At 37.1% G+C, this 18,826-nt stretch overlaps 3 protein-coding genes across 3 annotated transcripts; 2 read left to right on the top strand and 1 right to left on the bottom strand.

Moving 5' to 3' along the window:
• Positions 1-105: 105 nt before the first annotated feature.
• Positions 106-2,441, bottom strand: c9h19orf70 (chromosome 9 C19orf70 homolog). The gene is made up of 4 exons (XM_005795594.3): positions 2,285-2,441; positions 1,725-1,881; positions 522-579; positions 106-422 (listed from the first exon to the last, which is right to left on the bottom strand). Exons 1-4 carry the CDS (start codon positions 2,311-2,313, stop codon positions 325-327), a joined length of 342 nt encoding a protein of 113 aa, XP_005795651.1. The 5' UTR covers positions 2,314-2,441; the 3' UTR covers positions 106-324.
• A 239-nt stretch (positions 2,442-2,680) lies between these two features.
• LOC102233382 (hydroxysteroid 11-beta-dehydrogenase 1-like protein) lies at positions 2,681-7,412 on the top strand. Its single transcript, XM_005795719.2, has 6 exons — positions 2,681-2,848; positions 5,197-5,327; positions 6,281-6,484; positions 6,580-6,673; positions 6,889-7,054; positions 7,141-7,412. Exons 1-6 carry the CDS (start codon positions 2,764-2,766, stop codon positions 7,322-7,324), a joined length of 864 nt encoding a protein of 287 aa, XP_005795776.1. The 5' UTR covers positions 2,681-2,763; the 3' UTR covers positions 7,325-7,412.
• Positions 7,413-10,228: 2,816 nt separating this feature from the next.
• LOC102223004 (hydroxysteroid 11-beta-dehydrogenase 1-like protein) lies at positions 10,229-14,759 on the top strand. The gene is made up of 6 exons (XM_005795593.3): positions 10,229-10,414; positions 12,201-12,331; positions 12,586-12,789; positions 12,877-12,970; positions 14,116-14,281; positions 14,358-14,759. Exons 1-6 carry the CDS (start codon positions 10,330-10,332, stop codon positions 14,539-14,541), a joined length of 864 nt encoding a protein of 287 aa, XP_005795650.1. The 5' UTR covers positions 10,229-10,329; the 3' UTR covers positions 14,542-14,759.
• The last annotated feature ends 4,067 nt before the right edge of the window (positions 14,760-18,826 follow it).

Below are 18,826 nucleotides of genomic sequence, written 5' to 3'. Positions count from 1 at the left end.
AAGTTTTAGATTTGGTGTTTTTGCCAGCAAATAGTGAAGTTGGATACGTACATCAGACACACTCCTTCATACATTATTTGTAATTAACTTTGATGACAATTTAACTTGCATAAACAAATTTTTAATTTAAAAACACTTTGCTTCCCTGCTTTATTTACAACTTCCACAAAATACCAATTTACATTAAATCCAGCACATTCCTCACACAGAAGTTTCCTTTTGTGTCTTCTAGTCTGGAGGGAGGGGGGTGAAACTTTTGGAGTACTGTCATTTCTCAGGTGCAAAAGTCAAACAATAATGTGAGGTCACCCAGGGTGGTTCTGTTCACTTGACAAGCTCTTTTACGTACTGCAGTCCCTGATTTGTATATTCAGATGCTCTTGTTGGGGCCTCTGAAAGGCTCGAAATTGTCCACCGCACTCCTGTAAATAGAAGGGAAGTAAGTAAGCAAACTACATTGATAATTCAGGCTCACTCAGAAGCCCAAACTCGTGATCACCGACATTCTGTTCAGTTCTTACCAGCGTTCCATGAATTAACTGGGGAGAATTCAATCTTAGGCATGGTGGGAAGCTGAGCCTAAGGACAGAGGAAAAGGTTAAGGATGTTAGATTATAAATTTTATGCACAATTTAACAGTGGCTTTAAGTATATCTATTAATCTATCCCAATTATGTAAAGAAACATGCATTTGGGTGACTTTCACAAATGAACCAAGACAGGAGGGTTTTTTGGCTGTAATGTGGAGAACAGAGCAGGGCAGAGGCAGTTCGACCCAGTTTGTAGCCTCAACACTTTATCCGTCCTTACAAAAAAGACAAAGTCAGTTGTCTGGAAGCTTATGACACGTAAACTTGAAGTGTCACCCTCCACTGTTATCAGACTAATGCTGTGTTAAAAGTACCGTGAGCAAGCTTTGAGGCGCAAGTCTTAAACATGGCATCTATAGGCTAGCTACTTGAGCAGATAGCCTGACCAATGAACTAGTCAAAAATACCTTGTGATACTCCATGAAGAGCAAAACAACAATAAGATAATATTTGCAAATATTATATTTAGTTAAACTGCTATTAAATTTACAGAGGGGTTTATTTTCTTATTTTCTCATCCTTTCTCTAAATATGTAACTTTTAAACAAAGAAATAATTTCAGTACATTTACTTCTGTAAATCAATTATGTTTACATGACTTAAGGCCATCCTTTGCCACTAAAATAGAGTTTAATCCTTTTTTGTGTTTTCAGCTGAAAGAAACATTCTCATAAATGCCTAAAATAGCCAACTGATTTTGAATACAGCTGCTATCGTCACATCTTTGGTCTCCTTCTCTCTGTGAATCGAAATCAAAACAGGAAACAAATATTATATTACATAACACAAATTGGATCACGTTAATAACCTTGAATTCGCTTGGTGTAATTTCAAAACAGTTACCTTAATTAGGATGTTGGGTTACCTTCATGTGAGTATAAGACCTCTCTTTGGCTAGAAGCAACAACTTGTGGAAGGTAAGCACTATGTTACTCAATCCTCCATACAGCCAGAGACAACTTTAGTCACTGTTATCGCAAAAATGACTGTAAGCCATTAAAATTAAAGAGGACTTTAAACCTTCACTTTGTAAGACTTTTGCTTTGCAAAGTCTCTACTACATAAAATCAGCCTATATGCCAAATACCTAAATGCCAGGTTATTTGGCCAATTAAGCAATTTACACATCCGTACCTCCAAACCAAAATACTTCATCCATTCTTCTAAGGCGGGTGGCACAGCTGCTTTGGCCTTCTCCAGGGCCGCTGACCCCTGTTCACCGCTTCCCAGCAGACCAGAGTCATAGGTGACGTACACTGCTCCTCCGGCAATGGTCACCTTGGAGACAAGCCTGTGAGTGAAGGAATGAAGTTAGCCATACTGTGAGTAAAAAAAAAAAACACATGCAGCCTTGTAATAATTAATGATTCCACACGGAAACAACAACAAAAAAAACGACATAATAACCTTGATTACAGTACACAACATAAAGGTAATTTCTATGATAGTAACTCAAAGCAGTTATTTAACAGCTTTGTCTAGTTTGGAAATTAAAAACAAACGTTCCAGTATATACAAGTAAAACTGTTTTAACCGTAAAATGCCGAGTTATTTTAAATAGTGTAACGTAACAACTAGAGAGTTCCCAGCACTACCACTGTTAGCTTAAGCGAGCTAACGGGCTAATATGGTACTTAGCATGTCAACCACCAAGCTTTGAATGAAAAACCTTGAGTTGAAAGAAAAATACCAACTTTACTAAAGGCCAGATCCTTGCGGCCATCGTCCAGAATGTTATGTTTTCTCTTTTTGTGTTGCTTTTCAGAAAACAATCCTAGAAGAACACTGGCCGGCAGTCAGGAGCAGTGAAGGACAAGCGTTGTCTGCACTGTGTGCGCTGTTTTGTCAATAAAGTTGCTAGTTATTTCAGAGCGGCAGATTCGTTCGTCGTGTATCTGTTTTATGTTATATTATTATGGTTTGTTTAAATAAAAATGAAAAAATCACGCTTTCAAAGACAAAACGTTATCAATTCCTGTGACAATATATTTGAATTTGGTTAAAAATGCTTTGAATATTTTAGCCAGATATGGAGGGGTGGGTTTGAGTAGTAAAAAAAAAAAAGGTTTACGTAACATGCACCTCCTATTAACTGCTATTGTGTAGTTTCGCCATACTTATATAAACCCTAAAAAAGAAGTTGCTTGAAGCTTTTACAAACCAAGTGGGCTAAATGGCAACATTCGTAAAAATTTTGATTGGGAGTATTTTGGTTGCTTATTTAGCTATGACATGGACTGCACCTAGTTTTGATCCAGGTACGTAAAGCTAGAATGAATGTAAACTTTTCTTTTCTATGCAGATTTAGCTGCCAATGTTAATGCTCGAGTTTGTTTACTTAACTGCAGGGAATTAGGTGTATTATGTTGACAACTGATGATGATCATGATGATGATGACAGCAATGATGATAGGTGTTTGACCTGCAATGGTGGGATGATGGCTCAGTACAACTTCATAGTACATAAAAAAACTAACACTTAAAAATCTAAAGCCTTGCAGTGAATATATAGAAACTGGACAATACTGGACACTGCAGAAGACTTATGTTTTTAGAAAGAATCCCAGTTTTTCTTTATCTTGTTGTTTCTATGTACAGTTGTTCTAAGGAAATAATCTCATAGGAATCAGACCTTTTTCATACATTGAATATATGTTAGTTTTTATAGTGTGCAATTATTATTATTATTATTTTCATTATTTTAAATTCCCCAGCAAATATTTTAGCTACATTTCTTTCAAAGTGTTTTCATGTAAATTGGACCTGACTTTATTTTGCGTGTCTAACTACTGTAAACTGTTGACCGAATTAGTTTTGAGTTCCCACTGAACAGTAGGACAGTTCACTCTCCTTTCAAACATGAGGGAGCGCCCTTTTTAAATTATCTTTTATAAAGCTGTGGTGGTGCATCGCCCTCCCACATGCCAAGGAGAGTCTCTGCTGAAGAAGTGGATTCAGAGCATGCAAAAGTAGCATATGCCCTTATAAATCTACAGTGTAATGCAAGAAATTATATTCTAACAAAACAGATTTTTTTTTATTCTTAGGTTAAATACTTATGTTTAATGTAAAGCCAATTTCTCAATATCCAGTCAGTGGAGGATGGTGTTCTGTAACTAAAACGTGCATCTGGTTAATTAAACCTGAATCAAAGAATTTTGTCTTTATCCTGATTCTATATTTCTTTGATTCAGGTTCACCAGACCAGTGACACATTCAAAAGCTGTAGGACACTGGCCCCAAAGACTGACATTTTAGATTTGTGTTGTAAAACATCAGAAACATTCTATCTGAACCTTTAAATACCACTAAGACAATCCAGTTACCAGAACTGTAGTATTGCTAGGTTTGTGCAATCATTCAGAATTGCGAACAAAAAAAAAAAGATATTATCAATGGATTCCATTGCAGTCCGCTAATGAAATACCTATGGCTATTTCTCATTGTTGCACACTTCAGACCAGATTGCTGAAAAAATAGCTACACCCCTAGTAAGGTCAATACCCTTACTTACAAGAAAATAATTAGCTGCTGTTTGTGAATATTTCTGCTCACAAAACACAGTCATGGGGTAGAAAGTAGTGAAGCAACACCACTGACCCTTTAAATAACTCTGTTTTAATGCTTTATTTTGCAAGCTACACATGGCATGTCTGTAAAGCGGCCTGCTCCAGGCCGACTACCTAAGTAGTGACTAACAATCCAGCATTAACGTGGTATACTTGTTGCCATTCTATAAAGAGAAGAATGGCAAAAACGTCCTATATTCCTCACAATAGAATTTTATTCTTGTGCCTCATGATCTAAAAATATAAACTTCAACACACCCCTATAAAAACAGAGTAAATATAAAAAATAATATTATTCATAAAATGTTTTTATTGTCGTGTCAGATGCTTTCTGTATGATGTTAAGCATCAGTCACATAATGTGTAGCTCTTTCAAATATCAACATTTGTTCCACTTAACTACTTGAATATAAACTATGCAAACACAATCATTCAACTGTTTTGACAATCAGATCCTGAAAAATGCCTTCTTCTCTACCCTGAATAAAAATAATCAGTGTAAAAATATTGATTATGAGGTTTTAATGATTGCTTTGGGATAACTGGGAGCGGAATCGTGAACTGAGCAAATGACTGCACATAATCTGCTTTCCTCAAGTGACTAAACAGTTTTAGAACGGAGAGAATACAGACATTCATTCATCCCACCAGAACAAACTGTGCAGTATATTTAACACAAATATTCACATGATTTAGCTCGACTTAACTGCACAGTGCTGGTATCTTTAGGTGTATTGTGTATTTCGTTAAGCAACTGAGATGTCCCAAGGACATTTTCTGTACACTGAGTCCTTTGAGCGAGACTGGTTTCATTTTGCGTGAAATATTCTGTGCGGGACTTTGATTGGGTTTATGTTTTACAGCGAGTGCCATAAAAGATAAGAATCATTATTCCAAAGGGAAATCCTGTTGTAGAGTGAAATACCTGTGTGAATCTGTGTTAGGACATATCTGTTTATACACAATAAATAACAACTGAGGCCTTACTGTTTGCATCTTTTCAGTATGTTTTTTTGAATGTGTGGACTTTGTCTTAGAATCTCTCAAAGGTGCCAGGGTGTTGGTCACCGGGGCCAGTTCAGGCATTGGTGAACAAATGGCATATCATTATGCCCGCTTTGGAGCCCAGATTGTCATCACAGCAAGGAGGGAGAAAGTTTTACAGCAGGTCAGTTTTGCTTAATTTTTTTCATTCTGTCTTTTGGAAATGTCAGGTGAGTGAAACAGGTTTATATAACCTCAACTGGGATATTGAGGTGACAATCTAAACTACACATCTAATCAGCAAGCAAGCCTACATGGTTTGCTTAATCAGTACAAGTCTTTCTCTCCCACTGCTTAGACCTTATTTCTTTTGCATCATTGCTATTTCATCTCATTCTAGTCAATTTCACTCTGTATCACTTATCATATTTCTATTCTATTTCATTTACTGCTATCGTTGTTATTCCTTCATTCACATCACTTCTCAACCTAATTATCTTCATTCAGCTTATTTTATTTCCACTCATTTTTATTCCTTCTTCCATACCCCTCCATCATTCCTCCACGCCTTCCTCATCTCTCATTACCGCTCTTTCTAATTCTACTTAGTCTCCCTCATCCTCCTCATCTGCATCCCAATACATCTCCTTCCTGATCATTATTCCTAATGTTTTCATCCATCATCGCCACACATTCTCCATCATCTTCCTCATTTTCTACCATTTTAATCTCGTATGCCATTTTAGGATTTCTGTTGCCTTACTTGCTTATCATTCTAATCCCAATCATTCATCGTCATTTTCTTTATCTCCATATTTTCATCTCCTATTATCTCCTGTTCCATCCATCCATCCATCCATCCATCCATCCATCCATCCATCATCTTCCTCTGCTGCTTCCGCTTCATTATTACCACTTTTAACTAGACCAATCCTTCCTAAATGTTCTAATCTCTACCCCGTTTGATCTACTTCCTCCTGATCAACTTTTTCACCTGTCATCGATATTCCTTCCTATCACAATCATTTAGTATCATTCAGCTTGTCCATAAGACACCAAATCACACCTAACGTCATCTCAACTGCACCAGGAGCTCTGCTAAACTGTTTTGCAAACTTTACTCCTTGCTGTTCACAGGTAGCTGAGAAGTGTCTGAGTCTGGGGGCTCAGAAAGCCCTGCACATAGCAGCAGACATGGCCAATGAGTCTGACCCTGAAAGGGTGGTCGATTTTGCTCTGGAAAAACTGGGAGGCTTGGACTACCTGGTTCTCAACCACATTGGCCCGACTACCTTTGGCATGTGGGAGGGAGATGTGGAACATACCAGGTGGTTAATGAAGGTAATGGATCATTTTGACAGTTTCTCAGCACATAAAATCAAGGGAATGCCTTGATGTTTATTTGATGTGTGTGTATGTGTGTGTGTGTTTTAAAGGTCAATTTCTTTAGCTACATTCAGATGGCCTGGAGAGCTTTGCCCTCTCTTGAGCAAAGTAAAGGATCTTTGGTGGTTGTTTCATCAGTTTTAGGTACGTTTGTCTCAATATTTGCCTTTACATCAAGCTATGACACATAAGTGATAAATGTACAGTTACAAAAGCATTAACTAATTCTCAAAAGGCACATTTTTATGCTTACACATTCATATTTTTGTTTAAGCTCAAGCTGAACATATAAGCAATTTTATTGACTCAAGTGCTTGAGAAAGCTGCAATTTACTGGGAAATTTGTCTTTGGTTTGAAGGTAAAATGACGAACCCCTTCACACTACCATACAGCTCAACAAAATTTGCCCTAAGTGGATTCTTTGGGTCCCTTTATCATGAGCTGGCCATGAAGAAAAGCAATGTGTCAATCTCAATATGCACCCTGGGGCTTATTGATACTGATTCAGCCATGGAGAAAGTCAGGTTTGTCAAATATGCTAAAGTCAGTATACACAAAGAATTTTGAAAAAAAGAAAATCAGTTACAAATGAGTTATTTTCTGGTTTTAGGGGCATTACAAAAGTACCAGCCTACCCCGCCACAGAAGCTGCATTAAATATTATCATCGCTGGAGCAACAAGACAACTGGACCTTTACTATCCATGGTTCACACAAGTCATAACTCTAATCAAAGACTGGTCTCCTTCATTAACAAACTACTTCATCCAGAACTCCTATAGCTACATTCCATGAACAATGTTCGTTTGCAGCATTAATGCTGTTATGGACGGATATATGTGTTTCATTTTGTGCTGCAATATCGGCATATGGTCATACTATAGGATTAATCAGAAATCTACCCTTATTCTCTTTCAGTTTGCACATTGTGTTGTTTTTATGCTCATATAAAAAATATTACACTTTTGCAAAACAGACATCTCAAGCATGCTCAAAATGTTGGTTTTGTTTGAAATTTTACACAGAGTATTAAATTACACCTGCTCAGTGTAGTTGTTCAATTTGATCCCAAAATGATGATGGGTATAGTAAAAAATAAATTGATCCATTCACTGTTAAGGTGAAAAGCAACCTGAACCATAAGTGCAGAGAGACAAGACTTAATACAATCAGAAAACTGCAGTACATCACAACGAGCAAAAATATGAAAAAAAGACATTTGAGCCTGAAAAAGACAAATTTCTAATTCTACATGCAACACTGCATGCAACGCAGTAGAAACGTGAGTATGTAAATATATGATGAACGTAATTACAACAAAAAAGGCATCTCCAACCATTTCTCTCATTGCATGTTTCATTTCTACCAAAAGCACCAGTTTTAAGCATTTAGATCCATCCATCCATTTTCTGTTCACCCTTTGTCCCTAATGGGGTCGGGAGGGGTGCTGGTGTCTATCTCCAGCTACGTTCCAGGCGAGAGGCGGGGTCACCCTGGACAGGTCGCCAGTCTGTCGCAGGGCAACACAGAGACATACAACCATGCACACACACACTCACCCCTAGGGAGAATTTAGAGAGACTAATTAACCTGACAGTCATGTTTTTGGACTGTGGGAGGAAGCCGGAGTACCCGGAGAGAACCCACGCATGCACAGGGAGAACATGCAAACTCCACTTTCTGCATGGACCTTCTTGCTTCAAGGCAACAGTGCTACCAACTGCGCCACTGTGCAGCCCTGGATTTAGATCATTTAATTATTTTCTCATCTGTTACTTTCTCTACCTGACTTTTCTGTTTGAATTGATATTGATATATTCTGTTAAAATCATATATTTTCCAAAATTACCCTTTTGATTTTTACTAGTTATCAAGACAGAGTTCTTTAATTTCCTTGTATGGCCTTATCACTGTGCATGGACTTTAAAGAACAATAAATTAGGTTTCATTGTGTCTTCTTATTTTATGTCTTTTTTTTTTTCTTTGAAAATTTATGGAAATCAAATTGTCTGAAAGGCAGCTTGGAAACTTCTGGGTATGAGTCTGCCCTCTGCAGGTAAAAAAAAAAAAAAACCTTAGCTGCCTTTGTTTATTTTCAGTTGCTTTGTTCAAAACAATAAACAACAATCTCCCTCAAACCTGATCTTATTGCCTGTTGTAGATTTTCAGTTTTATTTTCAAATTATTTTTAGATTAAATAATTCAATGCAGCACTGACTACACATAGAGGACTATATCTTCTCCTGTGACAAGCACCAATGTCATCTTAGAAATCTTTAATAGACACATTCACTGCACTGTGTTTGTTTAATTTTTAATCCTTTACCATTTCTACAGATTACTGAACTGTTAGCTTTCAGCTTTCTGTGGAATGTTTTTATTACTCCATTAAATAACATAATATTAATCTTTTCTTCAACCTCACTGTTTTTCTTCTCAGTATCCTTTTACAACGTCCAAACAATCCATAGTTTTGTAAAAAAAAAAAAAAAAACAGAAAGGGTTGTTCTTCATCTGAAACATTTATATACAGTTTATTCATTGTCACTCCTTTTCTAAATTCACTAAAATAACATAAAGGTAACAAATAATGCCACAAATAAAATGCGCAATAATAGAATGTGAAAATTGCATTTTTTTATTGGTGTTTCCCCAAGTTGAGAGATTTCCTCATTGCTTGCCACTGAGATTAGAGGTGAGAGGTGGAGGTTGGACTTTGGACATTCAAAATTGCTGGGCTATAAATATCAAATGAAAACCAAACGATGTTTTATTTTTATTATTAAATATCATCAATATTAGTATAATATTTCGAGGATTAATATAATAATTTCACAATCATGATGCATATGGCTGTGCAACAAGTGGGGGCCAATACATTTATTCAGTTTGGAATGGAGTCGACGTTGCTTTAGTAGTCAAATCTTATGACACGCATCCGTCTCCTGATATTACCGGGCCACTTCATACGCATGCGCACTTTGCATTCAGGTAGTCGGGCCTTTTTCCCCCCCGTGCGTTCACTGAGAGTCTGTAACATAAAATGTATGAGAACTGTCCTGGTCCAATCTTTCTCTGCCGCATCTAATTATTTCTCCACATTTCATAAGTTGGCTATTGAGATTATTTCACTGCCTACACAAGTCAGCTTTGTGTAGCCTATAAATAATTTTCCACCCGCATTACGCCTCTTTGTTTTCTCCTGAACTATGTTAAAGAAAATGCATTGAAAACAGCAGCATTTTGTTTATGGTGCACAAACAGCCCCAGAAAAATCTGACTCAGTGTTAGCAGTAAAAAAAACAAACAAAAAAAAAACAATCTTAATTGTTTTACAAACTGTTAAATATTAAACCACATTCAGGACTTTAAGATCACCGTTGTCTTTTTTCCGGCTGGCCAGTTTCCAGTTAACACAAGATGACTGATCTGACCACCATTTTCAACCAATCAGTAGTCAACAAAGCAACATAATGATCTTTCAGGGACAAGCTTTTGTTTTTTCTTTAAGCCAGAAGATAACTGATCATATAAAAACGAGTAGTTATTTTAATTATTTATTTACTTTTTGATATATCCAAATATAATAACAATTATCTATTTTTTATGGTTCACAACAGTAAAGCATGAATTTCACCAGGAGACGGAAGGCAGGCCAAGTTCTAGTCCAATGAAACATTAACCTGGGAGCAACGCCCCCTAAACGTCTGGAAAACAGGGAAAAACGAGAAAGTGCATTATTACACACATTTCAGCTCACATGAAAGCTGAAACACACAGAAAAACATTGCACAAACAAAATGGGAGCCTTCGTAAAGATTGCAATTGCCAGCATTTGTGTTGGCTACTTGGCTGTCAAGTGGAATGGACCAAGTTTTGATCCAGGTAAGTTAAATGAATGTATTACTGCTTCCATAAATCCAACTGCTAATGAGTTAATCTTGCGACACACGCGCACATGTATGTTTGAGCATGACTGGCGGATGTCAGATAAATGTGGTAATAAACACAGACTGTAAGCATCATGCAGGCAACTTATCGTTTCAGAATGGAATTCAAAAAATGGATTTATTTCGAAAAGTGAAATTGTTTTTTTTTTCTTCCTTTTTTTTAAATTACGTACATAATAATGTACCATTTAGTTTATTTATACGTGCATAAAATATTATGCTTGCAAAACGTAATTTAAACTAGAGACATTTTGGGGCGCAGAAACCATTGAAGTCCATGGCTGCTGCCCCTGTTGGTTTCTCTAAGACCTGGTCCAGGCGTCTGCTGTTGCGTCACATGTGTCAGACCTCTCCTGAACCAGAGACGAGATCAGAGATCCTTAGACTGAGCCAAAGGAATAAAGGAATGAACTGATGCTCAGCAGTCCAAAGTTATCTCAGATAAATGTATTTTATTTGAAAATCGAGGTTCCACAATTTGAAGAAAGAGTCTAGAGACACAGAACCCAAGTTGACTGAGGTCCTGTGTAAAGTTTTCATTGTGAGATATATTCAGGGAATTCTCTTATTGTGTTGGTCCACTGTTTTATGAAGTTTAAGGTCAGCACTGCCATCTAGCAGGAAATTCTTTGCAGCACTTCATGCTTCATTTTTTACTGACAACCTTTATGGAGATGCCAATTACCTTTTCCTGCAGGAGGACGTGACACATGTTCACACTGCCAACATCTCTTTTACTCGCGGTTCAATGACCACAATGCCACTGTGCTTGATTGGTCCGTGAATTAGGCTGAACTAAACCCCAACTCTAACCTTTGGAATATTGTCAAGATGAAGATGAGAAACACCACTGAATACTATGCAGACCCGCTAAAGTCTACTATTGAAGCCACAGACTGAGTGGCGTCATTCCATGCTGCATTGATGCAGTCATTCATTTAAAAAGAGACTTAACCCTATATTGAGTGCACATACTAAGCATACTTTCCAGCTGGCCTTTCTGTTTTAACATTTTTATGATTAACTTAGTAAGCTAGCGGTGTCCCTGCAGTTAGCATCTCTACTGAGATGCTGCCTGAAACCTGGTAACTGTAGTTTTAATAGTGTTACCTTATTAGGAAGATGTATGATGCTTCTTTAGTAGCCATGATCATTCATGGACATTGTACTCCAAACATCTAGTTTTGCCTTTCTTGTGAATAGAGGGAAAATGTGGAAATCTTCTTTCAGCCAGCTGGCAAGCAGTGCACAGCTGGAGAAAACTCCAGTCGCTCCACTTTCTGGTGCATCTCCTTAAAAAAGATTCTGAAGCATATGAATAGAAGAATGGACATTTTTAGCTGTTACTAAATTATAACATTTTAAAACTTTGGCACACTGAATGATTTTCTAAAACCCTGATTATGACCCTTCCGTGACCTCTTTTTGAATTTTTGCACTGCAAGTTGAGCTAGCAAATACTAATCATCTGCTTTCTGAAGAGATTATAGATGCAATACAATGGCTTGCTGAGATAACATTTTATTGTCTTCAAGGTTAACCGCTGTAGATGTGGGACTGTAAAAACAAATTGCAACCAAGTATTTCCTGTGGGGTGTACTTTATGCAATGTAATGGGAATCTTGTGCATTTGTGGACACAGATAGTTTCTTGCTGTTGCTGTTCTTCTTCTTGCATTTATTTTTCATAAGTAGAAATAAAGGTTTTTGTTTTTATTTCAGAATCTCTCAGGGGTGCCAGAGTGTTGGTCACAGGAGCCAGTTCAGGCATTGGTGAACAAATGGCGTATCATTATGCCCGCTTCGGAGCTCAGATTGTCATCACAGCAAGGAGGGAGAAAGTTTTACAGCAGGTCAGTTTTTTTTTCTTTTATTACAATTTCCTCTGTCCTTCAGTACTGTGTAGTAATTCAGCCTGTTTTGCAAGTAATAACAAAACAGCTTCCAAAAAGCACACATGTAAATGCAACACTTTTTTTTTAAATGATCAATTTTAGTTTCACATAGAAAATGATCAGATGGTTTCAACATACAGTAGTCGAACTATATGTTAATGCTCAGGGTAGTCTCAGTATGTTTTCTCATATTTACTTTGTTTCGCTCATAGGTTACTGAGAAGTGTCTGAGTCTGGGGGCCCAGAAAGCTCTCTACATATCTGGGGACATGTCCACTGAGTCTGACCCTGACAAAGTGGTTGACTTTGCTCTGGAGAAACTGGGAGGCTTGGACTACCTGGTTCTCAACCACATTGGTGTGACTCGCTTTGCAATGTGGGATGGAGACGTGGATCACGTCAGGTGGCTCATGAAGGTAATGGAGCACTTTGATGGTCTGTCGGTGCTTAAAACAAAGAAGGTGCCTCTGATCTTTCTCGTTATGTCTTTTTGTTTTCTGAAGCCCAATTTCTTTAGCTACATACAGATGGCCTGGAGAGCCTTGCCCTCTTTGGAGAAAAGTAAAGGGTCTATGGCTATAGTGTCATCAATGGCAGGTAAGCTTAATAGACAGCAAAGTTAGACACATGTATACTTGTATTAGGGGTGGGCAATGTGGGAAATGGTGTGTATAACATTTAGAAAAAACATTTTTAGCAAATGTTTTAGAAATTTGATTTTGTCAACTTGTGTCTAAATGTGGAAAAAAAAGGAGTATCACAAATCAAAAAATATGACTTACCCCATTGATGACTGACCTGTAGCCAACAGTGGGATGGTACTGGGTAATCCTAAAAGGAGCATCTGCTAAGACTAACTGGTCACAAAACACTATACCAAATGCTCATGCCTCTGCCATCAGAGGCCACATGGTTATAGGAGTACACAACACGTCTGACAAAATGAGGGTGGAGAGTCCATGAAGAGGATTCATTTATTTTCACCTTCTGTTGCAGATGAGTAATACAGGTTAAAAAGAATTTTATGACAAAAAAAAACCCTTCAACACTTTTTCAACTTAAAATATCACAAGTAAAAATGGATCTTAACACCATGGAGGTTCAATAGAACCAAAAAACGGCGTATAGATGTTCAGGTAAACTTCCTGAGGCCTCAGTTAAGTTTTGGTGGTTTTTATTTGGTTAAAATACAAACCCACCAGGAAACACATGAATATGTTGCTGTGTCTGAAGACTTTTTATGGACATTGATTATTGGTATTTGTTTTTTATTGTTTTTTTGGTTATGTTAATGGAACATTTAGCAACAAAAGAAAAATTGTCATTACCACCCAAAGACAGATTCAAAAGTTTTTTTTATATTCTTTAAGTGGCTTTAAGTGATTTAGATCATGTGTGGAAAATTCTAGCATTTCTAGTTTCTTTCACAAAAAAAACCTGTTACCTTTAATAATATATTGCATTTATTGGAAAACTATCAATCAGCCACAAGAATCTTAATTTTCCAATTTAAGTACCGGTAAACACCATATTCTATATACTTTTGAGTTTAAGTATTTATTTCTCAGTGTGAATTTTTTTCAAACAACATACAAACCTGAGTTTGTATGTTGTTTTTTTAAAAAAAAACCATCTAAAATGTTTCTTGTAAGTTTTTAAGTAGCTCAGAGCAAACTTGTGCAGCTCTACTGTAGGATCTGTTTTTCGTGCACTGTACTCAGATATTTATCTATGGTTTGCAGGGAAGCTGAGCAATCCCTTCACGGCCCCGTACTGTGCAACAAAATCTGCCTTGAATGGATTTTTTGGGTCCCTCAGCCATGAACTTGCAATGAAGAAAAGCAACGTGTCGATCTCTCTAATCACACTGGGACTGATTGATACCGAATCAGCTTTGAAAGCAGTCAGGTTTGTTAATCATGCAATAAATATGCACAATATCTTGCGTTGTATTTAATGTTAAGGACTTTTTTGTGCACTCCAGGGGAATCATCACGACACCAGCCTATCCTGCGTCAGAAGCTGCGTTGAATATCATCATAACAGGAGCAACAAGGCAGTTGGAGCTGTACTATCCCTGGTACACATATGTCATGAATCTCATCAAAGACTGGTATCCCTCTCTAACACACCATCTCATCCAGAACGCCCTCAACTACGATCCATAGGAAACATGTTGAGATGGGGTGGGGGTTTTATTGTAAGTTTTTGATGCACACAGGATTTTATGCCCACATCAAATATAGCTGAAAATATTTGATTCTGAAATGCATTTAAATGTTTCTCAGATTTAGACTTCTTAAGGAAAAGCACCTTCTTTGTGTCAAAAGATTGAACATCCTGATTTTTTCTGATTATCAGATTAAAATCACATTTGAATATGGTTTTTGATATCAGTATTGTTTTATATGTACACATTTCTTCATTTATTTTTTGTTATGGCAGTAGGAAAAGTACATTCGGTAACAAAAACAAAACAAAACAAGAAAAGTTACATGGAGCCAGTCAATACCTTATAGATCAGTTTATATCTAGCGTAGAAAGATGGGTTCATGACAAGAAGCTTAATACAGGAAAAATATGTGGTGACAAAGAACATAAAATGGAAATCAGGTTTGGTTGCAATGCATGAAGCCATTTTAATATGTACTTGCATGTCAGAATGATAGCAGAACAGCATGTTTTTACAGACTAACGTTTGGCTGCATTTTTGTAACTTTATGACTCATTCACTAGTTAAGATAAAGTTTTTATTTTATATTTTCTGAACCCAAGAAATTTCTCCTTGAAATGATAAATGTTGAAGTTTTACATTCATGACGGTATATTAAAAAATTAGGCTTTTTTTTTTTTTTAAGTTTTCCCCATATTCAATTCAATTCAGCTTATTTATTTGGCACCATTTCACAAAATGTTGTCTCAAGGCAGAACTAAATTTGAGTAAATTTACTTCATGTGTTTAGACACTGGTAGCATCCGAATGTCCACATGAGGGCAGTAGTGCCTAAGTTGTAAAAGGAGCATTGTTGCGACTCAGCAGCTGTATTTCAAGCTCATTTACAAAATCGTCATGCATGTCAAGGGGATGAGGTAAACAACTGAACTAAAATTGAATCATTTAAAACAACTGATGAACACTATATATATATTTTTCTTTTTATAACCTGAGTCATTAGACTTTTAAGTTTCTTTAGTCTCATGATTCTGTTTTCTGCACATCACATCTTTATTTCTATTCTTCTCTATAGTCTTTAGTCTTGTTCTCTCAGAGGTAGCCACACTAGGAGCAGCAGATCCCTCGCAGAGCTGGACCTTCTCACTGGGTTCCTTTGTGCCTTTGTTCACCAAACCCCAAAGGCACCACAGGCTCCCTGTGAAGCTCAATCCATCCCGGTGGTCTACTCTTTTTGTAGTGCACCCTGAAAGCTGTGACCTGCTGTTTGAGCTGTTTTCTTCTGTTTGTCAGGATGGAGTTGTCCTTGTTATAAAAACATACTGCAGCTTAAAGGTGTTTTCCGTCGTACACATATAAATGAGTTTGCAGAGGAAGAGGAAACCCGTGAATATGAAGTGAGTTGTCTTCTGACTGACATGATGATTGGAGGAAGTAATTGAAACACACGTCCTCTTTTTCCTCATGTCGCCTCTCTTAAGAGAATTGTTAAAATGATAGAAACCTTCCTGTAGGCACCACGGAAAGGCAGAAAGTTCTTCTTCAGTTCTGCCTTACTTACTCCTTTCCATCCATTATTAAACATGCACAAAATGCCCTGGCCTCCTGGAGAGGAAAGCAGGGCTGGCCTGGGAGCACAGCCAGAAACACCTGCAACAGATTAGAGCTGCTAATGCTAGGCAATAAATCCTCTCACCCTTCTAGAGCATCTCTTTCTCCTCCATACATAGGTTTTACTCCCACCCCCCAACACTTACTGGAACTATATGCAACCTGCGACACGTTAATGCATTTCTTAATGCGTTAAGTAAGGGTATTAAGTACATTATTGAGGTTTTCCCCTGGGTCTGGCCTCAGGTACAGTATAGCCGGTACACCCAAAGACAGGAGCAAAGCTGAGGAAGGCCGACTACCTGTAAAACCTGAGATGTGGCATTCAGATTGTCTGTCTCTGAAGTTTCTAACTGAGTTTTAAAAAAGAGCCTATATACAAGATACACTTTATAATCTGATCTAGACCCAGGTAGATTTTGAAATGTCCAACTTAAATGCAATTACAATAGTCCTTATTCCTCTATTGCATTTTTGGTGATGTTGCATGTTTCTTAACTATGAACATTCTACGTAGTCAATGTCCATAGTCAAAAAAACATGCTATTTGTTCATCTTTGAGAACAAATAGCACTACTTCACAAATTTCTGCCTAACTTCATCCATCACATTTTTTCTACTACAGACAGAAGAGCCCTGATGTGCACACTCTGTTTACTGGCTAGAATCTATGCTCTGTGGATGCTAAACATAGCCTACCAATGGGTTGGGAAAAAAGTGAAAGATTTTTTAGAAAAGGGAATTAAAAAGGCATGTTTGATCACACTGAGTACACCTTTAAATTTGATCTGTTTTGATTTTATGCCAATCTTTTCTGCTGCCTTATAAATTCGATCATTTACTCACCAAAAAACATATGCAAGCAATCCAGAGTATCATGGATGACCTTTGTAAAGTTTATGCATTTGGTTTATTGATGGTGTTTTAGGCTGAGATAAGTTGCAGGTTTATTTCTGACTGAAGGAACACGTCTTTTCTGTCTTAGTTCTTGTAAAAAGGCCGAGATTTTATACTTTTCAACTAAACTTTTAATATACATTTTGATTAGGCATTAAGCAAACTTTATGTACAGTGCATCTTTCACTGATGATAATCATAAAGTACCTAACATTACAATAAGAGATTGAAAATGATAAATAAGGATGAAATAGATATAATGAAACAAGTAGAGTTTCATAAACACTAACTGATATCTTGTCTTGATTTGCTGAGTGCTGTTAGAATGTGTTGAATCCATCCAGCTTCTCTGCTATTAATTGTCTCCAGCTCCGAACAAAGCTCTGGAGAATGCTTAAGGCTCAAGAGTGGGCACATTTTGCTCTTTTTGTTTTGTGAGTCTTAAGTTTCCCACAGAGGCGCCGTATTGACAGCAACAAATAGCAGACTGAAAGAGAAAATTGGTGAATTTTACCATCTGTAAGACAGCTGGCCACTTCATCTTAAGATTTTGGATGTTATTTTTCTCTCAAAAGTATTCACACCCCTTAAATGTTTTACTTTTGTTTTTTTTCTTTCAAATTGCAACCACAAACGATGATCATTATCTCCAAAGATCTCTTTAATGTAATCAAATCCCATGACATATCTCCAAAAATTAAGTATTTGTTGTTTTTACTTCTGTGTGCATTTGCAAAGAGCAGTCCGGTGTCTTTTGGAGTAATGGTGAGTGGCCTTTCAGTCCCTGTTGGTACACGGCATATTTCACCGTTGATATTGACAGAATCTTACCAGCTTCTTCAATCAGCACCTTTACATGATCTTTGGCTTTTGTAACATCCTAATATGTTCAAACATAAAAATATTCATTAGACAGTGCGGGGCAAAAAACAGAACCAGCATTACCAAGAGTGACTCACACTGTCTTTTTCCACCAACGCTCTCCAATACTGCCCCCAAGTGGTTAGAACGTGCTTGACCACTGAGAAATGTGTACAACAACTACTGATCGAGAAGTCTGTTTTATGTCCTCAAGGGCAAAAAATTATTTTGCTTAAAATCAAAGAAAGTCATATTGGTCAGACATTGGGATTGTGTGGAGCTTGCAGAACATTGTATAATGTTGTATACATTGTTGTATACAACGTTGTATTCTTTATACATTGTATTCTTTTTGAATATCAAACATTTGAAATTTCTTTAAACAACATTACGCAGAGACAGTTATTACTGATGCTTTTATTATAATGTCCAAGCATTCTGACTGAGTGATGCAGAGGCATCCAAGAGTTCAGTCTGCAACAACAATGTATGGAACCTGCTAGTCTGAAATCGTACTGATCACTCCGGCCTTACAAGAGGGACAAAATGCAACGCTCTAATTACTGTCCTCCGTAATGACGATGTAATTTTGATGGTTTTTTTTTTTTTTTTTGGCTTGCCTTTTTCTCAAACTGTATTCAAAGTGCCAATGTTAATTGACCCACATGGTGACATAAAGTCATTAAAGTAGTGACGTGCGAATGAACCATGGGAAATAACATTTGGAGAAATGTCACAAGTCCTCTCATGCAGGCATCCTATTCAATGCCCGGGCAGCTGCCATTGGGACCAATCACCAAGACTGAAAATGTACAATGCAAAGCTAATCCAGAAGATCAAGCTTTATACTGAGATTAAATAATTAGTAAGTGAAGGCCAACCTTTCTTCTTATTTCTCTGTTTACATCCTT

Source organism: Xiphophorus maculatus, chromosome 9, assembly GCF_002775205.1.
Source record: "Xiphophorus maculatus strain JP 163 A chromosome 9, X_maculatus-5.0-male, whole genome shotgun sequence".
NCBI classification, from domain to species: Eukaryota; Metazoa; Chordata; class Actinopteri; order Cyprinodontiformes; family Poeciliidae; genus Xiphophorus; species Xiphophorus maculatus.
This window is presented reverse-complemented; position numbering and strand designations above follow the sequence as displayed.